Source organism: Larimichthys crocea, chromosome XVIII (genome assembly GCF_000972845.2).
Source record: "Larimichthys crocea isolate SSNF chromosome XVIII, L_crocea_2.0, whole genome shotgun sequence".
NCBI classification, from domain to species: domain Eukaryota; kingdom Metazoa; phylum Chordata; class Actinopteri; family Sciaenidae; genus Larimichthys; species Larimichthys crocea.
This window is the reverse complement of record NC_040028.1, coordinates 7557305-7584318: the sequence shown is the minus strand read 5'-3', so window position 1 is coordinate 7584318 and position 27014 is coordinate 7557305. Positions and strand designations below refer to the sequence as shown.

The 27014-nt window shown below is 37.4% G+C and overlaps 1 protein-coding gene across 13 annotated transcripts in view; it reads left to right on the top strand.

The window, feature by feature from the left end:
- stxbp5l (syntaxin binding protein 5L) overlaps positions 1-27014 on the top strand; it is a 128169-nt gene that overhangs the window by 44748 nt on the left and 56407 nt on the right. For all 13 annotated transcript variants that reach the window (XM_019268938.2, XM_019268935.2, XM_027290995.1 and 10 more), the window contains exons 3-5: positions 10372-10453; positions 14577-14677; positions 22348-22482. In XM_019268938.2, coding sequence (XP_019124483.2) covers positions 10372-10453; positions 14577-14677; positions 22348-22482 — 318 coding nt within the window. The remainder of the gene's footprint in view (positions 1-10371; positions 10454-14576; positions 14678-22347; positions 22483-27014) is intronic.

The window sequence follows — 27014 nt, the reverse complement described above, 5'->3', positions numbered from 1 at the left end:
TTGGATACCCGTCACCTCCTGGAACTCTTCTGGTAACTTCAGCCTCCATCTGTGGGGGTCACCATTCCGGCTGAAATATGCCCAGGTGTATACTCCAGCACTCACTATAGATCTAATTAAATTATATTAACATTCTCTTGGGAAAAGCTCCCTACCAAAATACAAGAATGCCATAATACATCCCACTCCCCACATATCAACTGCTTCTGTCAGAGGGAGGCCTAAAGTCACCTCTGGAGCCCGAAATGAAGAAGGCTGCATCATTGTTCCGATGCGCATTTCGCTCACCTGTCGGGCCAGACCGAAGTCAATGAGTTTGATTTTAAATGGCTGATCCCTGTGGTTGACCAGCATTATATTATCAGGCTTTAAATCTGTATGGAGGATACCAATACTCTTTAAAGCATCAAACGCTACCATGAGCTGAGCATGGATTACAGGACGAATATTGTTAAGACTTAATGGAATTCAGCCTCTCTCTTCCATCAGGTCCCAAAGGCTCCTGTCCAGCATTTCAAAGGCCAGACAGGAGAGGTTTTTGAAACTAAAGTCTTGTATGAAATTGACAATGTTGTTTTTGTCTGGATCTAGACACCCGATGGCTTGTAGCATGTTGACCTCTTCTTGAATGACTTTTGAGATATTTTCATTTTCTTTGTGGATCTTCGCTGCCACTTGATTGCTTGTCATTAGATTGAGACATTTGTCAACTTTTCCAAAAGATCCCTCACCATTAAAGTCTAAAACCTGATGTATCCATATCTTTAAATTATGAGAGCCTGAGGAGGACAGATGCCTCCTCTCTCTGCTCTTATCACATCAGAGGAGAGCAGTGGAAAGAGACATCTGTGTAAAAAACATCTTCGTAGGGTTTGCACTGCATTTTGGTATAATGGGTTTATATCTTTCCCAAAAAATCACTCATAAAGCAGCCTTACTTGTTAATTATGTAGACATTCACATATTGTTTAAGGTAATCCTGTTTTTTTAACAGTTTAAATAAACCACCAGCAAAAACAAAATAGTTTCAGCTAGAGCTAGGAATCTTGCCCGAACCCGTCGGGACCCGTCAACGTTAGCTGACTGACAGTGACTAATATTTGCCTGACCTCCTGTATTATCTTTGAACAAGCCACAATTTCTCACAAACAATCATAGCCCGACATTGCCACCTCCTCAGATGACCCAAAATATAGATTTTTTTTCAACACATATTAGTAACTATATGTTTCACCAGCACATATGGTGTGTGGGAGCAACTCTCCCGTGCTTACTATAGCAGATGTAAGGTTATATTTGCAATCCCATGGAAAACAAGAATAGGGCTTTATTGACATGTCAGTTGATGAGGCTGTTGACTATTTTGCCTTGGGCCTTTAGGCTTTTGCCTTGATATTATGTACAGTATGTAGCAAGCATACTTTTACATGGTTCCTGGTTTAATTGAGTCAGCCGGAAACACCACCAAGTCAGTCAGCCAATAACGGTGGCAATAACTTTAATTGGCACAGCCGATAAAATCTGCCAATGAGAGTTGTCATTTCAGCTGGGTAATTAGATAGTTGTCAGCTAAAAGCGAGAGCCTTGCACTTGATTAAAATCATGCAACCTCTGCCATTGTTAAACTTGGTCAGAATATAGTTAGACACCCGATATAATAGAGTCTGTGGAGATTCAGTGGATAAGCACCAAATATTTTACAGATAAGGTTTGCAGGTAACTGGACTAAACCTTAGACTATCTGTGTATTTTATGTTAATCTATGCACATACAACATCACTTGCATGTAAAAGATCAAGGCCAACTCAAGTTTTATAAGACTGCAATCCATCTGTCAGCCAAGGAAACACTGTAGAATGCAAATGTACAGAGGTGTATACCATATGTAACATACAGTATAACCAGCTACCCACACAAACACACTGAGACAGACACACACACAGACAGACACACACACCATTTTCTGCATCCACTCTGCTGTGAGTTGTTTATAATCAAATCTAAATTGCCCAGCTGTGTCCCCACTGCTCCACCAGCATTATTAAACACACACAAAACAGTTATTATACACCCCCTTCACACACACTCAAAGAGAGGGAGAGGAAAAGAGGAAAACAATAATGGAAGCAGGATGAGAATAATTCATACGGGATGAAGGAGAGTGTGGATGGGGGAGAAGTGGATAGCAGGTCAATTAGATTGAGAAACCAGGTCTCACATTGTCATTTTCAATTCAAGAGATATCCACTGTGGTGTAATGTAACTGTGGGAAATGCATGGCTTTAATTGAGATTCAACTTAAATGTCAGCGTTTTGAACGACCACCCAGCCAGGATTATTAAAACCACTGCTTGTAGAAAAACATGGTCATGGCATCTGTAATGCCATCCATGAGTTTCCATGGAGCTTTGAAAGCTGAAAGGGATTGGGTTTTTAGCCAGCTTCCATCTTGGAACCAGAAAATACATATCTGGGTCAATGTGAGGGCACCGGGGTAGAGGTGTGACAAGCACTTGGCCACCATAATTTGTGATGAAGCAAACATGAGCCAAACCATAATTAGAGCCATATGCATTGTATTTCTGAGAGGGACATCGTTTAATACTGAATCCAGGTTCATCTTATTAATAAACAAACCCTTAAGGGAATTACAGAACACACTGATTAAGCTGAATTATGCAATTATCACATGATGGGAGCCCTGTTTGTTTACCATAATTTATCTAGCATAATGTAGTGGAAAACGTCACGCTGTCGTCGTCACATCTCAAGCTTGATTGTGATTGCCAATGTGCGAACCCCACCCCTCCACCAAGCACATACCGAAATCAAAGATAAATGTGCATTCAGTGGGAAGTGGGAAGATTATTTGCTGCGGGAACATCAATCTTTTTTCTTTCTTTTTTTTTTGATAGTAAAATTACAAAGAATAAAACATCGTAATCACAGTGGAAGTTGGCTATTGCAATCACAGTCACTGAATTATTTAATCACCATAGCACTAAAAAACAGTTCAGTCTTAGCTAGTCTCAGCCCACTTTTATACTTTACACTTTTTTCCAGACATTACAGAAAAGAAAATACTGCATTGAAGCAGGTAATGGGCAGGTTGTATTCATCTTCCGTGATAGCCAAGTTAAAATCTGAACTGAAGTCTTTCAGTACAAAATTTCCAAATTGAGTTGTTTATTAATCTGCTTAAATATATCAAAGGTCAACAAGTGAAACACACATGAACAAATATTCAGGAAAGACACACATTAACACTCTTGAACCAAACATGTTCATCCTGTCCTCCATGTGTTATCACACTAATCAATGTGTTAAATGAGGCTGAAAACACTTTGCCATCCTATCACACCACATATCCATATGGTGTTTTTATATGCCCTGCATTTACTCCTCACAGGGCTAATTTTAGGCGTGATGTTAAAAGTGTTTTCCATGCTGTTATGTAACTGTTGTGTTTACTGTAAATATCAGGAATTCTAGTGTCTGTCTTCCATAAAATTCTTCACCCACTTTGTTTTTCTAACAAGACATATCAGTGGTGTGCAGTTGACAGAGCAGGAAGAAAATACCAGGTGACAGTGGAGAGGTCTGTCACAGTCAGAGGTGTCAGGCATCGAGGGGAAAACACACAGGGCGGGCTATATCTGACTGGTTACATGGTTCTGCCTGTCTTTTTGGTCTGTAATACAATGTGCTATTCTGCACTCTGCTTTTGGATTCAAGATTAATACTGAATCAACACTATCCTGACCTTCACCTGTCTCTGCTTACTGTTTCTTTGCAACCATCATCTTTTTAATGTATCCAGTGTCACAGGAATGTAAGTGTGACACTAACTGACTCGAGCATTAATTAAATATCGCAGAAAGGAAGTGTTGAAGGGCTGTTTTTTTTATCCACTTTGTCATCTTTACCAACGTCATCACATATTTTTGGCTTTTAAACACTTGACAGGGACTTGAGCAGAGCTTATTTTGCAGATAAATTGCAGATTTACCACCACAGTTCTTAGTTATTTTTACAGACATTGGGTCCCTGATTTCAGACAGACACAGACAAGCTGATTTGTGTTAAATGGGCACTTGATGGTTACATAAATAATATTGCGCTAAATGACTGGGCCTCACACTAAATATCCCATCAGCATCAGTTGATTAACCGTGTAGAAGACATGTAAAGAGACAGCATTGTTCTTGTGTTGTAGGGCAGAGCTAATGAGGCCTGTTATTTTTTGTAACCCTGTTAGGCTGCTTAGTTTACATACTTGGACAAGCAGGACAGGGGTTAGACATATGCTTTATTGTTTATATTTTTAAACCCTAATCTTTATTTTTAGGGTGAGAACTGACACTGTGTTTGGCAAATGTAAAGGTATCTCAGGTAACAGGTTAACCTGGTTTTGCTGGAGTGTAAAATCCCCCCAAATTCCCCAAATCCAATTGAGAAGACCAAAGCCGCTAGTGTCTTGCTTAAATCTGATCTAGTCTTTTTATTACATAGTGCTCTATATGTACTGACCACCATTTTGATTCTGTTAGAATTCTGAGTGAGACTTGTACACTACTATATATATACTGAGCCCTCATCTCCAACAAAAAAAGTAGTGTTCATGGCATGTACACTACTCTCTGTTAACAATGCTACAATGCAATGAGGCATTTGATAGAATAGGGAACATTACAGCCTTGCAAGAGTACACCTGTCAGTGATGATTCAAAAAAATGATGGGTAGGTGTCTAAAATCTCAATTTACACCTCACCATAGAGGACTGAGGTCTATTATATAAAGAGCAGGGAAGCATTAAATGGGAGAAAATCCAGACATCTCAAACATGTTCACTTCTCAAAAACAAGTACAGTTTGTCAGGAGTGTAAAAGGAAAATCTAAATCAGCTGTAGTGGAAGGACCAAGATGCAATATTTGGCCACACAAAAGCAGATCCAGTCCGGCTCAATTAGGTGGACAAAGAATGATTTGATGGTTTGTTCAGATATACATATGTATAGTGGACCATACATCTACTTTGTAATAGTGTTCATCATGTAGATAAGAACCTCCTAATACTGTTTTACCGTTGAAAGGATCTGATTGGCATTTCCTTCTTTATTGCACGATGGCTTAAATGTTTACATAAATAATAGTCGACCATGCAGCGATGCAATTAAAATGTCTTCCTCCGCATTGCCTCCGCTGGTGTCTTTCCTTGCTGCAACTGCAAAACAAACAAAAACATTTGTCATTTCTAGCAACGGACTTACTGTATGTGTTGTCTTCCCTGCTGAGATAAGTGCACACTCTTGATTGGCGCCTATTGTGTGTACTAGATTCATGTTTGAAACCAATTTGGTTGTTTATCCACAGCAGGGTAAGTTGCTGATCATTTATTGACAATTGTCATTGTTTCAGTCCTGTTGTTTTAGCGACGCAACTATGCAGGTGTTATTATCCTAAAGAAGCAAGTGCAAAAAATATCTTCACACAATAATACACCGCTATTGTATAATAATGAAGCAGATGTATTACCTTGATTACTTTTATGCGTATAAAGTGTTGTTGAGCGTGAACATGTAAGACTGTGGCGTGTGTTTTATCAAAGCAAGACCTAATGTGACTATTTTATTTTATATTTGTAGCACTAGAAATAAGACGCGCACAGGAGAAATTATGATTATATGCTACAGTACATAGACCAGAGCTTCCAGCTACAAATAACAAGAGCTGTTCTTTTGGTTAAATATTAATGTATGCTGGAACTGATTTTCCTGTTGCTCAAGCTATGAATCAGAAAATTACCTCAGATTTAGAAGTGATGATTCCCAGTGGGGAGGATAAAGATGAGGAAAGCTAATCCAATTGATTTACAATGCTGAACATGACTGGTCTCACTTCACATTACTAACTTATTGAACATTTCTTTTGACAGTAAACACTTTCCCACACTGTTTTTCATTGAAAAGCTTGCCCTAGTTGCATCAACAGCTCTTAAGAAGCTTCATAGATATTACAATCATTACTTTTAAGATGTTTTGAGGAAATAATAACCAAGTTAAGCTTTATCGGATGTCTACTCCAGAGGCATGCGTTTTAATTTAAATTCATGACATTTATTGGCTGTCATTCATTGTTTTTCAAAACAGAAATTATCAAGTACAACAGGCAGGTGCAACAGTTTCTCATTGGCATTCTCTCCTGTCAGCCGGCAGCAATACAGTGTCTGTCCCCTGTATAGATGTAGGCGACTTCACCTTCACATCAGCTTCGTGTTTTGACAGCGTCTTATGTGTTTTGATGCGGTTGTGAGTGTGATGTGAATTTGAATAGGGTGTGTACAAAGACTCGGCTGTCAGAGAGAGAATGATCCAGACTGACAGAGAGATGATTTAAGTCTGTCGCCAACCATTCCCTTTCAAATCAGCCCTTGAATCACACACACATACACACACCCACCCACCAGTTCCTCTTCCTTGAGTGACTTGACTCAGAGACAGTCATTGCATTTTAATTCATTCTCCCCAGGTTCTCTCACCACAGTTCAGCTCATCGGTTGGTCTGTCATGAAGGCTGTTTTTCCTTCCCTGGAACCAAGAACAAGAATCTGACCAGTGCAAGATGATGCATATTGCTATGCAGTATGTATTTCCAGAAACAAATTGCACATTAATGTGTACAGTATACATCTCTCGTTGCACTGGGGTTGAGTACAACAAAGTGCTGCTTAAATTGCTACCACTTCTGTGAGTCTGAGTAGCTTTGTCTGGCATTTATATTTTCCATATTTTCAATAGAAACATTTCATGCAGAGGATCAACAACACAGGGAAGATATTACATACTGGGTGAACTGGCTTGTTTGCAGCTCAGGATACAACGCGACACAATTAAACCGAAAAATGAATTATATAAGATAGATAGATAGATAGATAGATAGATAGATAGATAGATAGATAGATAGATAGATAGATAGATAGATAGATAGATAGATAGATACTTTGTAACACAGTCACAAGCAGCCACCTCTGACTTGTTTTTATTGAAGCCTTTTGAACTGCAAGCCACCATCTGTGTGGGTACTTAAAGGTGAAATTCATATATACTGCTTCACTAAGCAGACGGGTCTGTTCTTTGTGCTCAGTGTAACAGATTTTTCTTTCAGTTTGGTGGCTCAACCTGGGTGCATGAACACAAATTACCTGTCTTCTACAAGTAATCTTAAATATTCATAATAAATATTATTAATTTTTTTGTTTTGTCGTTGTGACTAAAAAACATTGTGACTAAAAAACTTAACGGAGAACAGAAATCAATTGGGAAAATTGATTGCCAGTAAAAACAAATTGGCACACACGTCAGAAATACATCCAGAAATAGCTATTAACTATGCATGTTTTATAATACATGCCAAAACATTGTCAGATTTCCTGAAAAATGTATTACAATGTATACATGATTACAAAATTTCTGAATTAGCTCATTTTTAGATGAGCAAACTAATGATTAATTATTAGTTACTCAGTTAAAGCTATAAAGATAATAATTTGTATGTAGTAATTGTAAATATATAGATTTTATACAATTTTAGGAGTTCTTTAACAGGACATGTACCATAATAGAAAGTATACTTGTAAAACATACTTGTTTTTAAGGCACATTTTTATAAGACATGCTTGAAACTGAACTTCTACAGTCATAAACAGCACTTTGAACCGTGATCTGTCTGAGTCTTTCCTCCCCAGTGCACCTGAGATCAGCAACCTGTTTCAACAGTTCACCATATCAGAGTCTGTGGCTGCTGCTGCTGCTGTAGATGTCATAAATCATTCAAGCAAGACTGTTTGGATGTTTCTGCCCTGTTGGTTTCAGAGTACTTTGTGAAACTAAAATGAAATGTGCTCACTCTGCATATATACTCTGCATTCTGTCGGATTTTTGATTGAGTCCTCTAGCATATCAGCTGTATGTAAGACATCACAGAACGCAGCTAGTGTTGTTTGCATTTACAATTCAGTACGCCATGCTACAAAAAATAATCTTACTTATATCAAAGATTTTGCTACTAGATATGTCCAAAAAATATCTAAAGACATGATTTATCTTACATTTGTGTCCAAAACACCAAGAAAGCAACTACCTCTCTTTTTCTTCTTCCTCTCTCAGCTGCTTAGTTACTGTGCAGAAGGTTAAACATTTGTTCTTTCACTACTCTGCGTTATTTCCTATGCTGTGTTTCATTAAAACTGAACACACTGCATTATGAGACAACTGAACGAATCTTTGATTTTAGCTATTACCTGTTTCACAAACACCTTTCCCTGAGCTGTTTACTTAGTTTTAGTTCGTGCAGGCATCATGGCTGAAATGCTAATGCCGTTTTGTTTAATCAGGACTGATCATATGTGCTTCTGTGCTGTACCATAAGTGATGCAACATTGTGAATTCTATAGTGATTAAATAACTGCTCCTGTACCAGATCCAACTGGCTGTGTTTTCATGTTGTGTCAATTCCCTCTCCTGCTGATTTCCACCTGCTTTGAAGGATGTGCTTGGGGATTTTACTTCCTCTGGTAACCATACCTGTTTTCTAACCAAACTGCATGTAGATTTATTTGCTGATCACAAAGCTATTTCTGTACACATAATGTTTGGATGTGTTGTTTACCACACATTGGAAAATATCTTATTAAGGAGTGTAAGGAGCGTACTTCAGGACATGATGGAATAACAAAAACACAATTCTTTAAATTGCCATCTGCGATCTTCTGTATGTGCAGTATGATTATATATTATATAATGTTAGAGTATACTGTGTAAACAATGGACAGACCAACACTCAATGTTGTTGCTGTAGATTTCATCACATCCCTTCTCGAGACTTTCAGGATGTTACTGTTTAGAAAATTAAAAAAATAGCCAAAAGGCGTGTTCGTTGGAAGACCAAGCCGGAGGTACCGGTAGTAGATGGACAGACAGTATTCTCTGATGTTGTACTGTATTGAAGTGATGTGTCACTTGTTGGTTTGGTTTATTTACTTGTGAATCACTCATCCTTCATGAGACATAAATGAACTTTACTTGGAGTACTTACAAATCTGCCATCTCAAGAACATATATAAGCGTTAATGAGCCAGTTACAATTTTATACATCTGATCAATTTAGTTTTTGATCATTTAGGATTCTACAGTTCCAGTACATGTCAGTCACTACATGATTTGCATGGCTGTTAATGTTATTTGGCTTGTTTATACGCTCAGCTATCAGGTTATTGCGTACGCCTAATGCATTGATATAACCGTTATGCAATATAACCTACATTTAGTTTTTAAGATGTATGATTAAACTAATGATCACTTTGGAGGTTGTGGTTAGTGGTCCTGATTTGTATTCCGTTACAGTGTGTTTTGCAACAACAACTGGCATTGCATTTCTGGATCCTTTTGCATGACAACACAGAGCAGAGACCTTGCACTAGTAAAAGAAGAAGCAGACACATAGGTTTTGCCCCTCACCTTGTTTGCTTGCATGGATGTTTTGCTTTGAATTCGACTTCCCCGAGGTGGTAGGAGAAGCACAGTATGTGTTGTGTCAGCAATCATCATACAACACAATACTAAAAAAAACAAACAAAAAAACAAATCCAGTCCCCTTTTGTAACCGGATTTGACATTGCACCACCTACCTGCTCATAAACCAGTGGCAAAAGTTGGTTTAGCAATTTGTACTACCAAGGTGCAACCTCTGTGGTTGTTTTTGGTCTCTATAGTTAATTCCCCATTCATGACAACTGTACTGAGTGTGAATTATTATTATTATTTTTTAACTCACTCTTTGAAATTACATTAAGGCTTTAAGCTACACATAATTAACAGCGTGGTCGCTTTGATTGACAGGTAAGTGCCATTACAGATGACTTATTAGACCACCCAGGCGTCATCCGGGCTGCCTTAGGTCTGTCGATGATTCACATCTTTGCCAATATTTAAATTACCTGGGAGGCGGAACAGGCAGTACAGCCAACATGGCAGAAGCCTATGACAGATATTTTAGGCTTCAAAATGGCACTTCAGAAACTGGTGATGTCAGCCGTGCACTGTCCATTCTTTATACTGTCACTGACCTGAAAACAGAAAGGACTAGGACAAAGATTTAAACACAGCAACTATAGGTATAAAAAATCATTCTGTGCCATTTGGCCTTTTACCCTTTTCTTCTTTCTCTTGTTGTTTCTCGTTGATTGGATGTTGTTTTTCTTGTCTTTGCCGCCACATTCACAGTCACATTAATATGTACTGGTTTTGCCTACATTATGTTGATATACCCTTCGACCACTTCCGTACACTTCCTTGACATTGTGATGTCATCAGACTGGGGCGACCCGGGGTGGACTGCTACTGTCAACATGAGAGTGGAGCAGCTGTTCTTCAACTGCAGTTCCTTATCAACGAGGTAAGCCAGACTCCATTACAATGCTTTTGTGAAACTCTAACTCTTAAAGCTTGCATCCAAATGTCCAAATGTATTCTTTTAAGAAATGCCCTGGTGGGGTCTTATTTAAATTTAGAGATGTCACTGTTTATTTGTAGGAACAAGTATGTTACCTACTGTACTAGTGCACTTGAATCCACTGACTGAATATTCCTCACAATATTTATTTGGGGGATAAATTCATTTATAGGGACATTTTAATGGGGTTCCTTGGTACTAATAAAGATCGAATATTACCAGAGACCTCTACTAATTTCTTTTCTTTTCTTAACCGAATGGGGCAATTTACAGCATTTCTTATTAGGCAGATGGGACCTTCCTCTTAATTGCTAACCATCTTTCTTTCCTCTTGCAGATTCACACCTTGCCATTGTTGCAATTATTTCTGGTCTCTATTCCAAGTTTTAGTTTGGTATTCAGTGGGGCACATTCGTCAGATATCAAAATCACGGAAAACAAGTCTAAACACTGAAAAACACAAAAAGTTTCATGAGTAGAAAAGGTCTCAGTTCAGCGGTTAGGAGAGGAGAGATAAAAATCAGAAAACTATAATGTTTTAAAAAGAGCCTATTGGAGCTCCTTGGATCATGTCATGCAATTGCATGGATGGTGAGTCCAATTTCACACCATTGTTATTTGTCTCAACCTTTCTTTTTTTTGTTGTTTGGTTAAAAGAAAATACATATTTATAGTATTTCCTCTGTCTTTAAAACAGTGCAGAAGCCATATGGATCTTGAACACCAAGCAGTGTTTCTCTTTATTGTTTCTCTTTCTTGTTTCTCCTTTACTGTCCCTCTCTTCTTTTTTTCCCAGCTTGCTTTTTTTTCTCTTTATTTCTTTTTAAGCCCACTGGCTCTTTGAGCCCACTTATCACTCATTGGCCTACTTATGATGTGTCTGAGACAAATGAAGGTGGATGGGCCTTAAGACTGGTGTGCGGGTGTATTTGTGACAGGTATTGGGTTTGTATAGTATGTGTGTGTGGGTCTAAGTATGTGCGTTAACAAATGTATAAGAGGATCAGTTTGTATCAGGCATGTCATAACAGTGCCTGGATTCAAGTGTCTTGTGTAATTGGGTTTATAAAAGCATGTATGTGTGTTTGAATGACTTGCTGTGTGTGTGTGTGCTTGTAAATATGAATGAAAGAAAACATTTCCACACTATTGTAATAAAAATAAAATAATATAAAATGTAATAAAATGAATTAGTAGTACATGGAGGTCTCCTATTTGATAGGTAGAAGGCTAAAGGCTGTTTTTTTGTTTATTATTATTAGTATTATGATTATTATTATTAGTAGATTATTCTTTTAAATGACCTGAAACAGAAGTCCACTTTTGGTCAGTGTAAAGTCACAGTCCACTGTTGGTAACATAGGAATGTATGCGTGTGTGTGTGTGTGTTTGTATGTTTTTGCCCCGCTGACACAGCTGTTTGTGCATATTTGCTCATTGTATTTACAAATAATTCTTTCCTGTTTTGTGTATATTTTCTAACTTTGTTATGTGGGTTTCTGCGTAGATCAGTAATATCAGTACTACAGTAGTAATAGCAGGCAGAAAGGTTGCAGCAAATACTATATATTCTACTAAACTGTATGAAAAATGTAATTCCTGGATATATTAATATAAGGCTTTTTAAATAAAATGATATACGATGATTGCTAATGATAGGCCACCTAAATATACATAAAGTAATATCGAGTCTGTTGTTGTTTACCAAAGCCACTGCTATCTCCAAGTCACATTAAGAAAAAACTTGAGCATGAACCCAAACTTCCTTATTTAAATAAGCTTTATAGAAGATGGCGCCACCAAAAATGGAGACAACAATGCCACCAAAAAAAATAAATAAAATGTGTATTAGACATTATAATTTCCTGAAAGTACCAGAAAATCATACACACACATACCCCCAGTCAAATTTGACATGGCTGATCAGGATACCCTTTTTTATCTATGGAAAGAGGAATGTTAAACAAAACAGGAGGCACTACATGGAAAATGCTCAAATAATGATGTTGTTTATTTCATCTTTCCTGTTGAAGGAAGACCTATTATTTGTCTCATGAACAAGGCTTCATTGTTCATTTTGCAAATAGGCTTTTGTGAAGTAGCTGTCATGGTGTTAAGTGAGACATAAGAGTCACAGACAACAATGAAAAGTTAGTCATTCATTCATATTTATAAATTGGATGTTGGTGGGTTTAAGTAAATTAGTCACAGATGAAGAATTTCTGTCCAAGAATGCTAAATCCTTTTATTGTCTGTAATAAACCATTTTCTTCATAAGAATAGTAATTTATAGCTAGTTTTTGAATAACTGTAGGTTGTTTTTCCCTTGCCTACCTGAAATATTATACAACTAATACTGTTGCTGTGCAGAGTGAAAGATTTAGTGAGTGAGGGAAACATATTCACTAATATGGAAATCAGTTGGAACCATTGTTTTCATCCTCCCTTGCACTGTGCAGTCTTTAATCCCATGATTAAGTTTGTAAACTAAAGATAATTCTCCCTGGGCTCTGGTCTATACAGTGACGCTCTGGTAACAAAGCCGCACTGGGAATTTCACTGTAATTATAATCCTCAGAACTAGGGCTGATACCAACAGGAATGATTTCTCATTTTCCTCAGAGTTTTTATACAGTTTCATATGACGTCCATGCGATTTTGATCAAAGCAAAGTCAGAGGACACAGAATTAGATCCATTTAACATACTGTATCTATATGTGTAATAGATAAAATGAATTATAATCTCTATCTAATTATGTGTGGCACTATGACATGACATGAATGCGTGTAATCTCTGTCATTTGTATGCAATTTTATCTGTGCAAAATAAATAAAACTAAACTAAATCTAAAACTATGTAGACTTGGACAGTCTCTAAATGCCTAGTAGAGTCTGAGAATTTTATCCTACCTCTAAAACTGTGTGGAAACAAGTATAAATTCTGAATAAGCCTGCATTGTAGAACCAATCCAAAGGTTCTGCAATGTTCTGTGTTCTGTTTTGTTCTGTTCGATGTTCTGTGACCTGTGGAAGTTGGGGGCTTATAAACAATGGTGTACCATATAACCTTGTTCAGGACATACATTTGAAATGTTTTTAAAAGTTCTCTTTGTGCTGCCAAAGTAAAGACTCCAGTTCGTTGCAGGGGAATTGGGGAGATGTATTGTTAGCGGTAGGGTGTGCCCAAGGATATACTTTTTAGCAGCTGTTCACCAGCATTAAAGCAACTACTTGCATTTAGAAATCCCCAGATGCTTAGTAGGTGCTAAGATCTCGGATTGACATTATATAGTATTGTAACACAAAACCATGCTTTTATGAGACAGATTCTATGTGTTTATTACTAATATATTTATTTTCAAATATTGAAAAGTGAACTAACTATTTAGATGTAAAGGCAAAACCCTTTCATTTCTTTAAATTTCTTTCTTTACAATTACATTTGTGGGTTAAACTTATCATGCTTTTTTTTTCCTTTTAAGAGTTGGACATGGTATAAAACCCCTCCGTACAACTGTACTGTACTAATATTGTCGATTTCACATTTACGGTTGAGCTTTTAATAGCTGTCGAGCTTTCAGAACAATTAAGCATCTCCTGGAGGAGCCTGGAGAAGCAAATGCATCACTTCAGTTGTCTCAGCAGACCAGAATGCAATGCAGTCACAAGATGTTTAGAGGGATCAGGGGAGCAACTCTCCATTTTCTGTTTCCGTGCTGTTGCCTGTTGGTCTCTGCAAGAACGTATTGCACAGACACAGTGCTAGCACATTTTCTGTTAACTGTAAGGGAATTCTGGGAAATGAAGAACAAACATTCCTGAAATATAATTGGGGTATGTTGAGGGAAAGATGATATGGAAAAATAACCAAAGCCAAAAGTGAAAAGAGCTATTTTTAGCTACTACCATGTTACACTGGATACATTTGGATGCCTCACAGCCAGAATCTACTTTTTCCCTTTGTGCTTACAGTCTTTAATCAACTAGGATTAAAGGACTTGGATTAATACCAAAAGGTGTACTCACAATAATTCAGTACTCATAATTCTTTTTCTTGCCTTTTAGGGGGCGCTGGTCACAGCCTGTGCAGATGACACACTACATTTGTGGAATCTCCGTCAGAGGCGGCCGGCTGTCCTGCATTCACTCAAATTCAACAGAGAGAGGTAAGCTACAATCCCACTAGATAAAACACAGGTATACACACACCTTAAGCACACACACAATCCACGCTTTGCTGAGTGATGAGCTCCACAAAATCCCACCAACTAAGCTCATATGGAGTAAAGGCAATAATAATGTATTCTACATCCAGTTGTGTTCAGCACCATGACACAACACCAGCTCGTATCAGTCATCCAAAAGAGCGAAATCACAGATGCTCTCTGTGCTCCAGATCACCACATCCCAGGTGACCCAGCATACAGAGGTCTCAGGTGCAGCATTGACTGTGGTCAGTGTTCTCCCACTAGGAAGACACATTTAATTAGTTCAGTCTGGAAGACAGTGAAGCTGGGTGTTGACAATACAAAGGAAGCTCCTCTCCCCTGCCTCTGATCCCTTTTCACTGGGTCTGATAAACCTGAGAAGGGGGATCTGTTGGATGGAAGCTTTCTTTTCTGTCTCAGCTGGCTACACCTTCTGCCTTGTGAGACACCACCCACTACCCCCACCACAGGCTGTGAGAGCTGACTTCCTAGTTTAAGTCAGCTAAATCCGTCTTCTTTGACATAGTCCCACCTAAACTCTTAAGACAGAAGATAGAAGTCAGTTTTCACATGGTTTCAACAAACTGGCATCAGCAGAGAGAGCTTGCAGAATATATGAACAACTTTGCATATGGCAGATCAGTTAGTCTGGGCATGAAGATAGATAAGTTGTATTTAATCTTAACCAGCATAGGTCAAATGAACAATATCTGCAAATATCTGTCACAGGAGAGGTTGTTGCTGCCATGCTGCTTTTCCATGACAGCTAAGGCCCTACCTGCAACACCCTGCGAAAAAATGTTACATGACTGTCTAATGAGCTGGGAAAAACGTGACCACCACCGAATCCTTTCGGACTGTTGTAGGAGGACAAGGCCTACTGAGTGGGATTCCAATTGGGAAGAAGCTCAGTTTGTTTGGTGCAGTGATTCCACTATCCCTCTTACTTGATGGTTTTGTTTTCTTACTCTGAAATTTGTTTCATCCTTACATTTTCACTAACTGGGACAAAAAAAAAACCCTACTTATCCCTTTCTTAAAGCAGGTGTGATGTTTTCCATTTATCTCTCTCTCTCCCTCTGGATCTCCATGCCATGGTCACCCTCTGAATGAAGAGATAGCAACCAGCTGCTTGGTTCAGTCAATCAGCTATCTCACTTGCTGCTTTGTTCATCTCCTCTTTACAGGATAGCAGCCTGCAGGATGTTTGATGAGATAAGAAAGGGCTTTGTTCTTTCTTTTTCCCCAACAGAGACAACCTGCTCTCCACCATTAACATTTAACGACGAACAGTGGCCTCTAGATGCTGATGCCTAGTTTTGGAAACGTATTCCCTCTTTCTTCCTCCAAAAAAAACTTTGCATCCACTGGCTACACACTGTGAATAGAATAAAGCTAGCCCATTCCTCCTGCCCTAGTTCAATGGAGAGGTTCTTTGCTATCCCACTACACACTTAACTGGATGCTGTTTATAATATTAAGACCTGTTTTTAATATTAAGACCAGTCAGTTGGCTGAATTCAAGCTTGAACAGCTGATTGGTTACTTGCACAATAGGGCAATATTGTCAAGTCTCTAGATTCCAACAACAAATAGACAGCAAACAGACCCAACAGCAAGGTATTGTCTGCTTGCAAGACACAAGACTTACAAGACTTACCATAGAGATAAAAGGGCAATGCTCATCCTGGATTTTTAAAATATTTCTCTCATTAAACATTACATATTTTCTTTTCATTACACACAAATCCAAATGATATTAGAAATGTTATTAGCAGCAGTAAAATTCAAATATTTGATATTGAGTGCTGGGCTAAACAAAAAAGACTCTTTTGACGTACAGTAATGTGCACAGTTTTCCAAAGAAAAGCTGTCCCAACGGTCTCTTACATTCTTGAAAGAGAATAAAAAAAAGCTCAGACATACTGATAGAAATTTTGTAAGAAACCTTCATACACAAAGAAATATTTGAAAAGATGTACACACAATAGACAGGACAATAGGTAAACAAATGATTCCATTATCTTAAATTAAATAATCTCATATCCCTCTACCTATATTTTGAATATATTTGAAGTTGAACTTGTATAACAGATTTTGAGATATTTTCTTTAGCTGCAAGAAAATATATCTATTTTTTCATTCCAACTGAAGTTTGATTTCCACATTGTGCCAGCTATGTCATGGGCAAGGACATTTCATCAATATGTCTTTATTCTCAAGGACTGCAGTTGAATATAATTTGCATTTGATAAGCACATGAAGCAAATTATTTTATTTTCCGCCCAAAGTCTTCTTTGTTCGTGAAAAATCAGGGTCAAAGTGTCAATTCAAGAGTTACTTTACATGGAAGAACAAACTCTTCCTGGATGCTATTACAAGTCAAGGACTTCTGCTGAGTCATAGGATGTTTTTCTCTGTGTTGAAACTTTCCATCACTGGAGAGCATTAAACTTCCTCCCCGAGACAGAATAATCTCAATCCTGCTATAAAAAAACGACATAAAACATAAAAGTCGACAAGTGGCACTTTCATAATGCAACACAGCCTTAAAGGATGATGGTCTGGAGGAGTTTGTTAAATCTGTGTAATGTCTGAAGGTCGTTAAGGAACGAACTTGGTGTCTCTCTAATGCACTGACAGAGTTCAAGTCATTAGCATACAGTATGTGAGAACTAAAGACATTTTCCAGGATTTAAAAAACATTTTTGTTAATCAAACCCATATCATACTAGCAGCAACTGTGCTGTTTTATTTGAATTTTTACAGTCCTGCTGCTTCACACGAGTGTATGTGTGTGTGTGTGTGTGTTAATTTTTGGATATGCGAGATGTCAGAACAAAATGGTCTCTCTTTTCATCTCAGATGTGGAAGCTTTCATACGGATCGCTGTCTGTTAGACTTTTCTGACAATTGCTGATACTGATATTAAGTTTATTTCTGATGTACAAGAGTAATGATATCAGTTCAGATCCAGAAGGTTTCATTGCATGGCAGATTTCTTGTATAGTGCTATATGTCCTGATTTACCACCAGCAAACAGTTCATTGGTTTTAAATGACCTGACAACTGTCATTCACATTTTCAAAGTCAAAATTCAAATCTTTCTTTAAACAGAATACAAGGGTACTTTACAAGATTGATGGTGTTTTCAATATTATTATTTTTTTTAATTAAATGTTCTTTTCTATAGAAAATCTGTATTATGACATGCACCGATATGCATGGACGCATAACTTCATTTCCATTTTCTTTGTAATGTATTCTATAAAGATCTTGATGAAAGCGATAACATACCTTCACATTCACAGACTGTCTATTTAATTAATTAATTTATTAATTTTTATTCTATTGGTGTGCTTTAGATTCAGAAGCAGCAGTTGCACCTATCACTGTGTGGTGCACATGCCCACGCAGACACACTGAGGTGAAGGTTGGGAATAATATTTGCTATAAGAAGTGTTGGAAACCTTTTTCAATCGCTCTCAACCTGGTGCGAAGAGGTAGGAAGCAGAACCACTCGCTCTCAGTGGCAGTGTAGTGAATCATGCTCTAAGATAAAAGTAGAAAAAGTGCATCATGACTCATCCGTCAGTGGCTGGGCAGTGACTTGCCATTTAGCTCTGTGTCTCTAAACTGAACCTCTGATAATTAGCACCCTAACACCCCCTCAGAATCCCCTAAGAATAACATATGAATCACTGGAAATGGTGGAGAGAATTGTTTTGTGATAACTGTCTGTCAGCATCTCGTGTTTGCCACCTCTCCTCAACTGGAGCTGGAAGAAGAAAAAAAAATAAATAAAAGAATATGAACCCTTCCAGTCCAAACAAGACACATGTTTTTTCACTGTTTTGTACAGTAAAAATAGGCATTTGAGCATGTAATCATCTGCAATACGTTGCGTTATTATACAACATTATACAGCACATTTCGTACACAGAGCAATGCAATACAGTGGCAACACAATCATAAATGTGAAATGAATATGTGTATGAACAGGTGTTAGCGCAGTTATACAAGAATCACTGCAGAATATACATCATTACAGACACACAGTTGTGAAAAGCAAGGTTTTTAATCTACTTTTAAAGTGTTCAGTGTGGGGACCTCTGTCACATCTTCAGTTAGAGCGTTCCACCCACAGGACTGTTCTTTGCTGATACATATGGAGAAATCCATATTTAAGCAGTAATGCCATGTCTCCTGCAGAGTAAATGGAGGGTCACCAGTTGTCTAATTGCAGATTGCCTGTGAGATAAATTGACCAATAGGCCAGTGACTGATGTTTTGTCATTAGTTGTAGTAGCTGCTATATCAGTATCAAGTACTGGAATACCTTGGGAATAAATGTATGGTCTTAACTTGAACTGGAGCATGTGCAGATAATTTCTTTACCTCATATGTTATCATCCAGCATACATCATATGAGATGAATACATTCCTGCTTGCATTAGCATCACTGCCATTTGCGTGGTTGCCATATTGGCATGGTCAAAATCTGCATCATCATACAATCGGGGACTGAAACACATTAATATATTAGCTGATATCAATTGGTTGTCAGTCGATCTGGATAGACAAAATTTTACTTTGTTGACCCTCAGCTGGTCTGATAGCTGGTAGCTTAACCTACATCTCCTCCTGTCCTTTATGATTATGATGTGTCCGCTATGAGGCCCATTTATAGTCCCTGGTCTGACTGTATCGAGTCAAACCCAAGCTTTCGACACACTGGATCTGAACTTTTCATCTCTACTTTTCTCATTCCCCTTACTGTCATCTTCTCATCTTTTCTTCCACTGTTTATTCCCTTAAACCTTTGTCTTTTATTTGATTCTTCCTGTGACATTTTATGTAAATTGTCAGCTCATAACAGAGGTAATCAGTGCTAAATGGATTTTCTAAAGAAGCCTCATTTTTTTTCGCAGGAAAAAACAAACGGTACTGCAGATAGGTTTCTTTTTTTAAATGCGGCAATTTAGTTGAATAACTATCAACATTTTCACACAATGATAGCAGTAGGTTTGTGAAGAGGTTTAGATCGCATCAGTTGCTTTTTTATCTTAGCAATATTAGAGAATTAGCTTCGAACCTAATAATCCACAAAGGTCAATTAGAATACTCCCTTAAACAAACAAATATGTAAATTTTGTGTACAAAGCTTAAAAGCATTTTGTAAAAGACTGTATAATCCTCTGTCACTCGCATATCACTTCTGCCCCCCTGCCAATTTTGAATATTGTCATCTCCCCAAGCCCCTGAAATCCTTATTGAATTGTCTGCCATCTCATTTGTCTTCTATCTAATATTCCTACTGCTTGATGGGTGGGCGGCTGTGGGCCTGCTGTAGCCCAATGATCTTTCCACCTCGACAAAGTAATCAGCATGGACAGGAATGTCTTAATGTGCACTGATCTTTATTCCCTGTTTAATATGATGATTTAAAAGATAAATGCTGTTGCCAGAGCAATTATGGTTTAAGCAGCCTTGCATCATATCATGATTTTGAGATGCTACTTGAATATCGTACTCGGCTTTTATGGTTATTCATTGATTTGCTTGTAGCAATCAGGGTCAAGTCATGAAAACAAATGGAAAAGTAATGTAATTTGAAAACAATGAAAGTTTGGAAACGTTAGGGTTAGGATTGTGAAATCCTAAAAGGTTTTGGAAAGGTAAAGGAAAATATTTTCATCAATATTTTGATGCTGTTAAATGATATGTTATATTAAATGGTATCAGTTGTATGTATTTTGTTTCAGCCATGTAATATAAGAACAATCGTGTGGTCACTCAGGTATGGTCCTAATAGAGTACAGTAGCACCTTGTGTTGTCTGTTGTTGAGATCTGGAAACAATGTAGACTGTAATGAAATACAGATGGGTGATAAATTAAAGAAGAAAAATGAAGAAACATAGTGAGAGTAGATTCCATTCAAAGGCACAAGCGGCCACTGAATGGTTTGATAAGCATGGAAATGATGTGAATCATATAAACTATGCCCTATTGCAGTAGCCACATCTCAACCCAAGTAAACACCTATAGTAGCATCTTTGGATCGATGAGTTCCAGACACTTGTAAAATCAATGCCAAGGCACGCCAAAGCTGTTCTAGCACCTTACAGAGTCACTTTACTTTGGTTTTTCCTTTCATTTTAATATTCAGCCTTTAGACCAGGGGAGTCGAGGCTCTGTCAAGGCTCCTCTCTGTTCTGGATCCACAGTGGTGGAATGAGCTCCTCACTGAAGCAAAGCTCAACATTTGTCTTTGACCTTTTCAGACTGAATCTCAACACTGTTACCTAGCAATTACTTACCTCTTCTTGTTTCTATAAAAAAAAATTACCTGTATATAGTAGTACTGAACATGCTTTTAGCCATTTGTTTAAAAGGAATGTACTCCCAATTTTGTATGATATCAAGCCCTGGCTCCTACGTGGTCTGCATGCAGTTATTCTTAGTCGCTTTGAACAAAAACATCTGCCAAAGGAATGCAATGTAATGACTGAAACACTAGCCATTATACAGCCCATATAGACACTTTTATTGATGAAATTCTTAAATCTGCTCCATCAAATGTGTATGAGGCAGATTATTTGAAAAATACAGCTGGGATGCCTCCTGTCTAGACAAGCTGTTATAACTAATCAGTGCTTCACTTCACATGTTTGAGCTATTTTTGCCACTATTTCTTGTCTTTCAGTGTCAGTTATGCTTTATCTGGCAGGATGCTTTTTTAATAAATTCACCTAGACTTTGGACGATTGAAGAAGATCCCCCAGACGATAGCTTCAGCAATCCAGTGACAACAATATTACCAGAATAAAGAACAGATTTCTGCTCCTGTGCAATGTGGTGATTATTAAATGCACTAGTGCCAATAAAGTATAAAGGATAAAATATTTGCACCTCTTCTCATGAAATGATTGTGACAATGTAATTTATTGACTTGATAAATCAAGTGTATCTTCTCAAAACGTTATTGATCAATCTCTTACAAACATATCACAGTGAAATTTAAACCACAATTAATCTGATGTGAATAAAAAAGAGGAATGTGTCTGAAAACAAAATAATTCCAACAAGTGTACGTATCAGTTAGTTAGGTAAGTTAAGTTAAGTTAAAAAAGTGATTTAAAGTTATGGAAAAGCCTCGAGAATGAGAGTTATAAAGAATGAGCCAAAAAGGTTTTAGTACTATCTGTTGTACAACAATTGTTTCAATCAATAACTACCTCCGAGCCTGTGTTTGTTCCATTGATTAGTTTGTATTGTGCCCAATAGCTGATAATTAAGGACATATCTTAGATTTACTACATCTTATATTAGGAACAGCATGAGCATATCACTCCAACAAAATGCCTTGACGTCTCATTTTGTTTGTATTTTAAAGGGGGTCAAAGTATTTTGCATGAGAGCAGCTGTTTTCATTACCATAAAAATAAGTGCTGTACAATAACTGAAAACTACACTTGAAGTGTGCAGCTCTGAAAGCAGAATTGATCAACACTATATATCAATGTGTATATGTACAAAAGTGCAAGAATTTACTATTTACACTCATTTGACACTCATGTGACTGTTCATGTTCTAACACTCTTCTCTTTTGTCTTTTGTTCTCCAGGATCACGTTTTGCCACCTTCCCTTTCAGAGTAAATGGCTGTACGTGGGGACAGAACGCGGAAACACACACATCGTCAACATCGAGTCCTTCGTTCTGTCCGGATACGTCATCATGTGGAACAAGGCCATAGAACTGTAAGTTGCTATCAGTTATCAGAGATGAAGTGTTTTCTTTCTTCTTATTTAACAAAGAGTAAGCACTGTATACAAATTACATAAAATACAAGCATTACAAAACAGTACAGAATTTACATACACAGACATACATGAAACATAAATATTAATCAAGTATAAATATTACAAAATTGGTTTACATGGTGATAATTGACATCTCATATTAGGTATATGACACACACACAGTATAGACTTTGCTTAAAAATATAAAGGTTTTGCTTTTGAATAGATTTTGTCTTTGTAATGTTAAGGTGGGTCCATTTCTCATGTGTATTTATACAATATTTTTCAGGCACATTTAAATAAACAAAGCAACCGTGGCGCTACTTGTTAGTTTGAACCTTGCTCAGTCATGCTGAACGTCATGGTGCTGTTGCTATAGCAAACTGAGTCATTCACCATCTGACATATGGACTCAGGAAATTCAAGCTAGGCCATGATGACTTTTGCTGTAAGATGTCTTTGAAATTTTTGACAAATCTTTAACAACTGGACTTAATGAGTTTCTATGTTGACAGTGCATCACTGAACATCTATAAAGAATTGCATTGCATCAGCAGCCTTTATCTTTCACTGTGATAATGTTCCCTCCTGGCAGTTAGCATTCACAACGTGATATAATGCCTCACGTTTGGGCGTAATACTACTTCTCAGCCTTTATTCATTTGTTGACATGTACTTTTGTTTGTTGCATGTGTTGAATATGAAGCCGACATATGCTGCAGATTGACATCTTAGAGTGCCATTAAATACATGAATGGTGCAGTTGCATTGTGTGCATGTTTGTGTCTCTTGGTTGCACCCACCTACGCGTCGTTCTTTTGGTGTTACCCTGACAAGTCCCCCGCTGCAGTGTCAGTCACAAGTCACTCTCATACCAAACCATCTTGTTGCCTTGTGACAGCCCACACTATAGTGAGCAGTCATAACACTGATGTGTATGTGTGGGAGGGCTGTCTGCCAATCATTGCTTAAGTATTGGAGGCTGAGACAGTGGTTTGCGATTTTAACAGGATATTTGGTTTGTTGATTTCTCACCACCAGTGTGAGTCAACAGAGAGAACTTTCCAAATGTCTTCAAGTGTCAAACATAAGAACCTTTTTCAGCCTAAAACTGTTAAAGAAAGTTATTTTGATAAGTATAAGTAGTCTACTTTGCTCAGTAATCAACTTGATCAACAAGTAACTATCACTACATATAATTCATTATATAGTTAAAGGGTTTTTCTTAAAAAAAAAGAAGTTATTAACATATTATTACATACTGTATTTATGAAATATAATATTTAACTTCATTGGAAAACAACAGGGGTACTATCATACAACATACAAGGATGTGTATTTAATGGGTAATGGGTGCTTACTATAAAGTATTCTCTATTATTCTGTTTTTTTGTTTGTTTAAGTGTTCACATTCTGACTGAGAAATGTTTGCCCTATTGCAAAGTTACACATGCGTAACACTAACCTGTCAGTGATGACGCTGATGTCTAATATGGTACATACTGTAGGGAATGGTAAATCTGTCGAGGGAATGCCTACTGACACAGGCTACTTCCTCCACTTTCCTGTTCCCGGGTGTCTTTGCACACCAAGTGATTAAAACTACATAAATTCTACCCAGCATACATATTCTGTCTAGAACTGATAAAGTATAGGAGGGAGTAGGCAGGCAGACATGCATTGGGAATACTAAATGACTTTTTGGAGTCTACATAATCATATAGAAGATAAATATAGCATGTACAGAAAAGCAAAGGAGATAGTCACTGTGCTGACTAAAGAGGGTAGAGCACACAATAGGTTTCTCTACATTCCATTTTATGTCCTGCTTGAGCATACACTGTAGTATACTTTCTATTTTCTGATAGTCGGTGCTTTGCACCTTTCTGAAGTGGAGTTCATGGTAAGTTGAACTCATAGAGAATGGATCCTTTCTCATCAGCACACAGAGCGAATGGGTTTTATAGTTTGACTGTGGGAGGTTTTTCCTCTAAACATGAATAGGGATGAGGGGAGACTTTCTGCTTCTCCTCCGGTGGAACGTTGAGTGAGCAAGAACTCATCCACTATTTTTACTGTGTACAAACAACACAGTGTGAGTCATGCAGTGTTTGGTATGCGCTTACACGTGTGTGTGTGTGTGTGTGTGTGTGTGTGTGTGTGCGCGCGTTTGTGTGGCAGCCATTCACAGATGAATTAAATTAATACAAAGCTCTCGTGAAAAGAATCTGTTATAGCAATAATTCAACTGGGACCAGTGTGCCCAAATAGGAAGGGCAAGGCTCTCATTGAAATTCAAATGGGGTTGCAACATATTTAATGTACATTTCATCTTCCGGAGATTCATTCTCAAATGAAATATAAAATAATGAGATGCAAGGAGAAATGAGAAAACACAGCAGCCCAGTACACACACTGCTGCAGTTCATAGATGTGATGAACCAAATTGTGTTTACATCTGGCATCATGTCAGTCCTAATCAATATTGACATGTTTGGCTATTTCTGCTATTTACATTGTAGAATAAGAAATGGCTTTTCAGTGCCCTCCTGGTGCCACAACTGTTTTATAATAAGCAGTCTTAAAATGCAAGCACATGTTCCAGAAATACATGGCAACAGAAATACATGGCAACAGCATCCCTGACTCCTAAAAAGGTATGACTGATTTGCAAATATGTGTGGATAGAAATGTAATGAGGTCTGGATTTATGTTTTGCTGTTGATACTACAACGCACTTTAAAATGACCAGTTTCCCCACCACATTTCCCATCTATTTGCTTTGCCAAAAAATTATATACCTCTTATTCACAATCTGCCCTCTTGATAATTAAGTTGGCAAAAAACACCTGAATACCTGACTTTTTCTAACTGTATTATATATTATTATTATTATTATTATATTATTATTATTATTATTATTATTATTATTATTATTATTATATCAAAGAAGCAATATGTGCAGTAATGCAGAGATATGCATGAAACAGACCAGAAGATCTTTCGATAAACAAATATGCGCAAAATGTGTAGCTGTTAACCAAAAGAAGTTGACAAACTGTTTCTGATCAGATAATACAGATCCATTGGCCAACTGTGTATTGAGTCTTAAAAGTATTTAGTTGTGTTTGCCCGGGGATCCTTCCTCCTAATAAATTATATTTCACTGAGCTAGGAAGAGGTTTCTACATGGGATGCAGCTCACTGACTTGGACCTAATGTTACAACAATTAAATAGCTTCATGTAGTCAGCTAGCTGTTTTGTCCAAAACATAATGCACCCTAAATATTACATAAGTTGAGGATGTTTTACTAACATCGGATCATTATAAATATACTTTTAGCCCATCTGATATGTAACTCCTTCCACGTCTTCCTCGTTCTCATCTGCTAAACCTTTTTTTTTAAAGCTGTAAGGTGTTGATAAAGTGAAAATTAGAAAACATGAAGGTATACACATACAAGTCATTCAAAATTTCAACTCCCAGTGCACATAACCAGGAAACACTATAGGGAATACTCTTCATGAAAACTTGATAATTTAAAAAAATGATTAATACATGATAAAACACTCTTCGTGCCAAGGGGACTCAAAGGTGACATTGATAATGTTGTTTAACGTCTTACATATAGAAAAAAAAAAAAAAAACACTTTTTGGCCTTGCACATCACACAAGTGAATGCTAGTTAATGAAAAAGCGACTTTTTTTCACTGTCAAGGACAATTGCACATTCATACCTAATGAACTTAGTGAATGCCTGAAATTCACATCAGGGTTCTACTATGCCCTTAAGTTAATCAGCAAAATAATCCCTTTGATTAGATATTGTACCTCTTTATTGATTTGTACAAAACATCGACCTAGAGTTAGATTTAATAGATTGCAATTATCATATATGACATACAACTACACCCATACTTTTGTTTACACAGATACTTCATTTGATATTAATTTACCTTATGATAGTTATAGATATCGTAGAAGCACATCACAGGCTTCTGAACATGTGATGCTATGAGATTATATGTGAACTATATGATTGTCTCTGCAGCTGACTTGCTATTTCCTGCCTACCTCCCTTCTTTGTCGATTATAAGATAAGATAAATAAGATAAGCTGGTATTGACGCCTGGGGGGAAAATTTGGTTGTTATTTACTCTTTTGTAACAGTGATTGTTGCCATGGTTCCTGCTGGAGCTCAAGGTATCTTTGCCATTATGTTTGTGATCTCAACAGCCTTGACAGTCAATCTCTGGATGAAGCAATAAAAAAGAAAAAATCCTCTTAAAACAACAATTAATTTGCTTCTTTGTTCTCACGCTTACGCACATACATACACCTTTGCATCATGCAATGTATTTTAGATCCTTTCCCATGTAGACGAAGGTAGGGAATTAGCCTGTTTCCAGATCCCTCAGGCAGGCTTATTACAGTGGATTTTTGGCACTGGTCTTGAGATGACAGGTAACGTAATTGCTTAATTAGCAA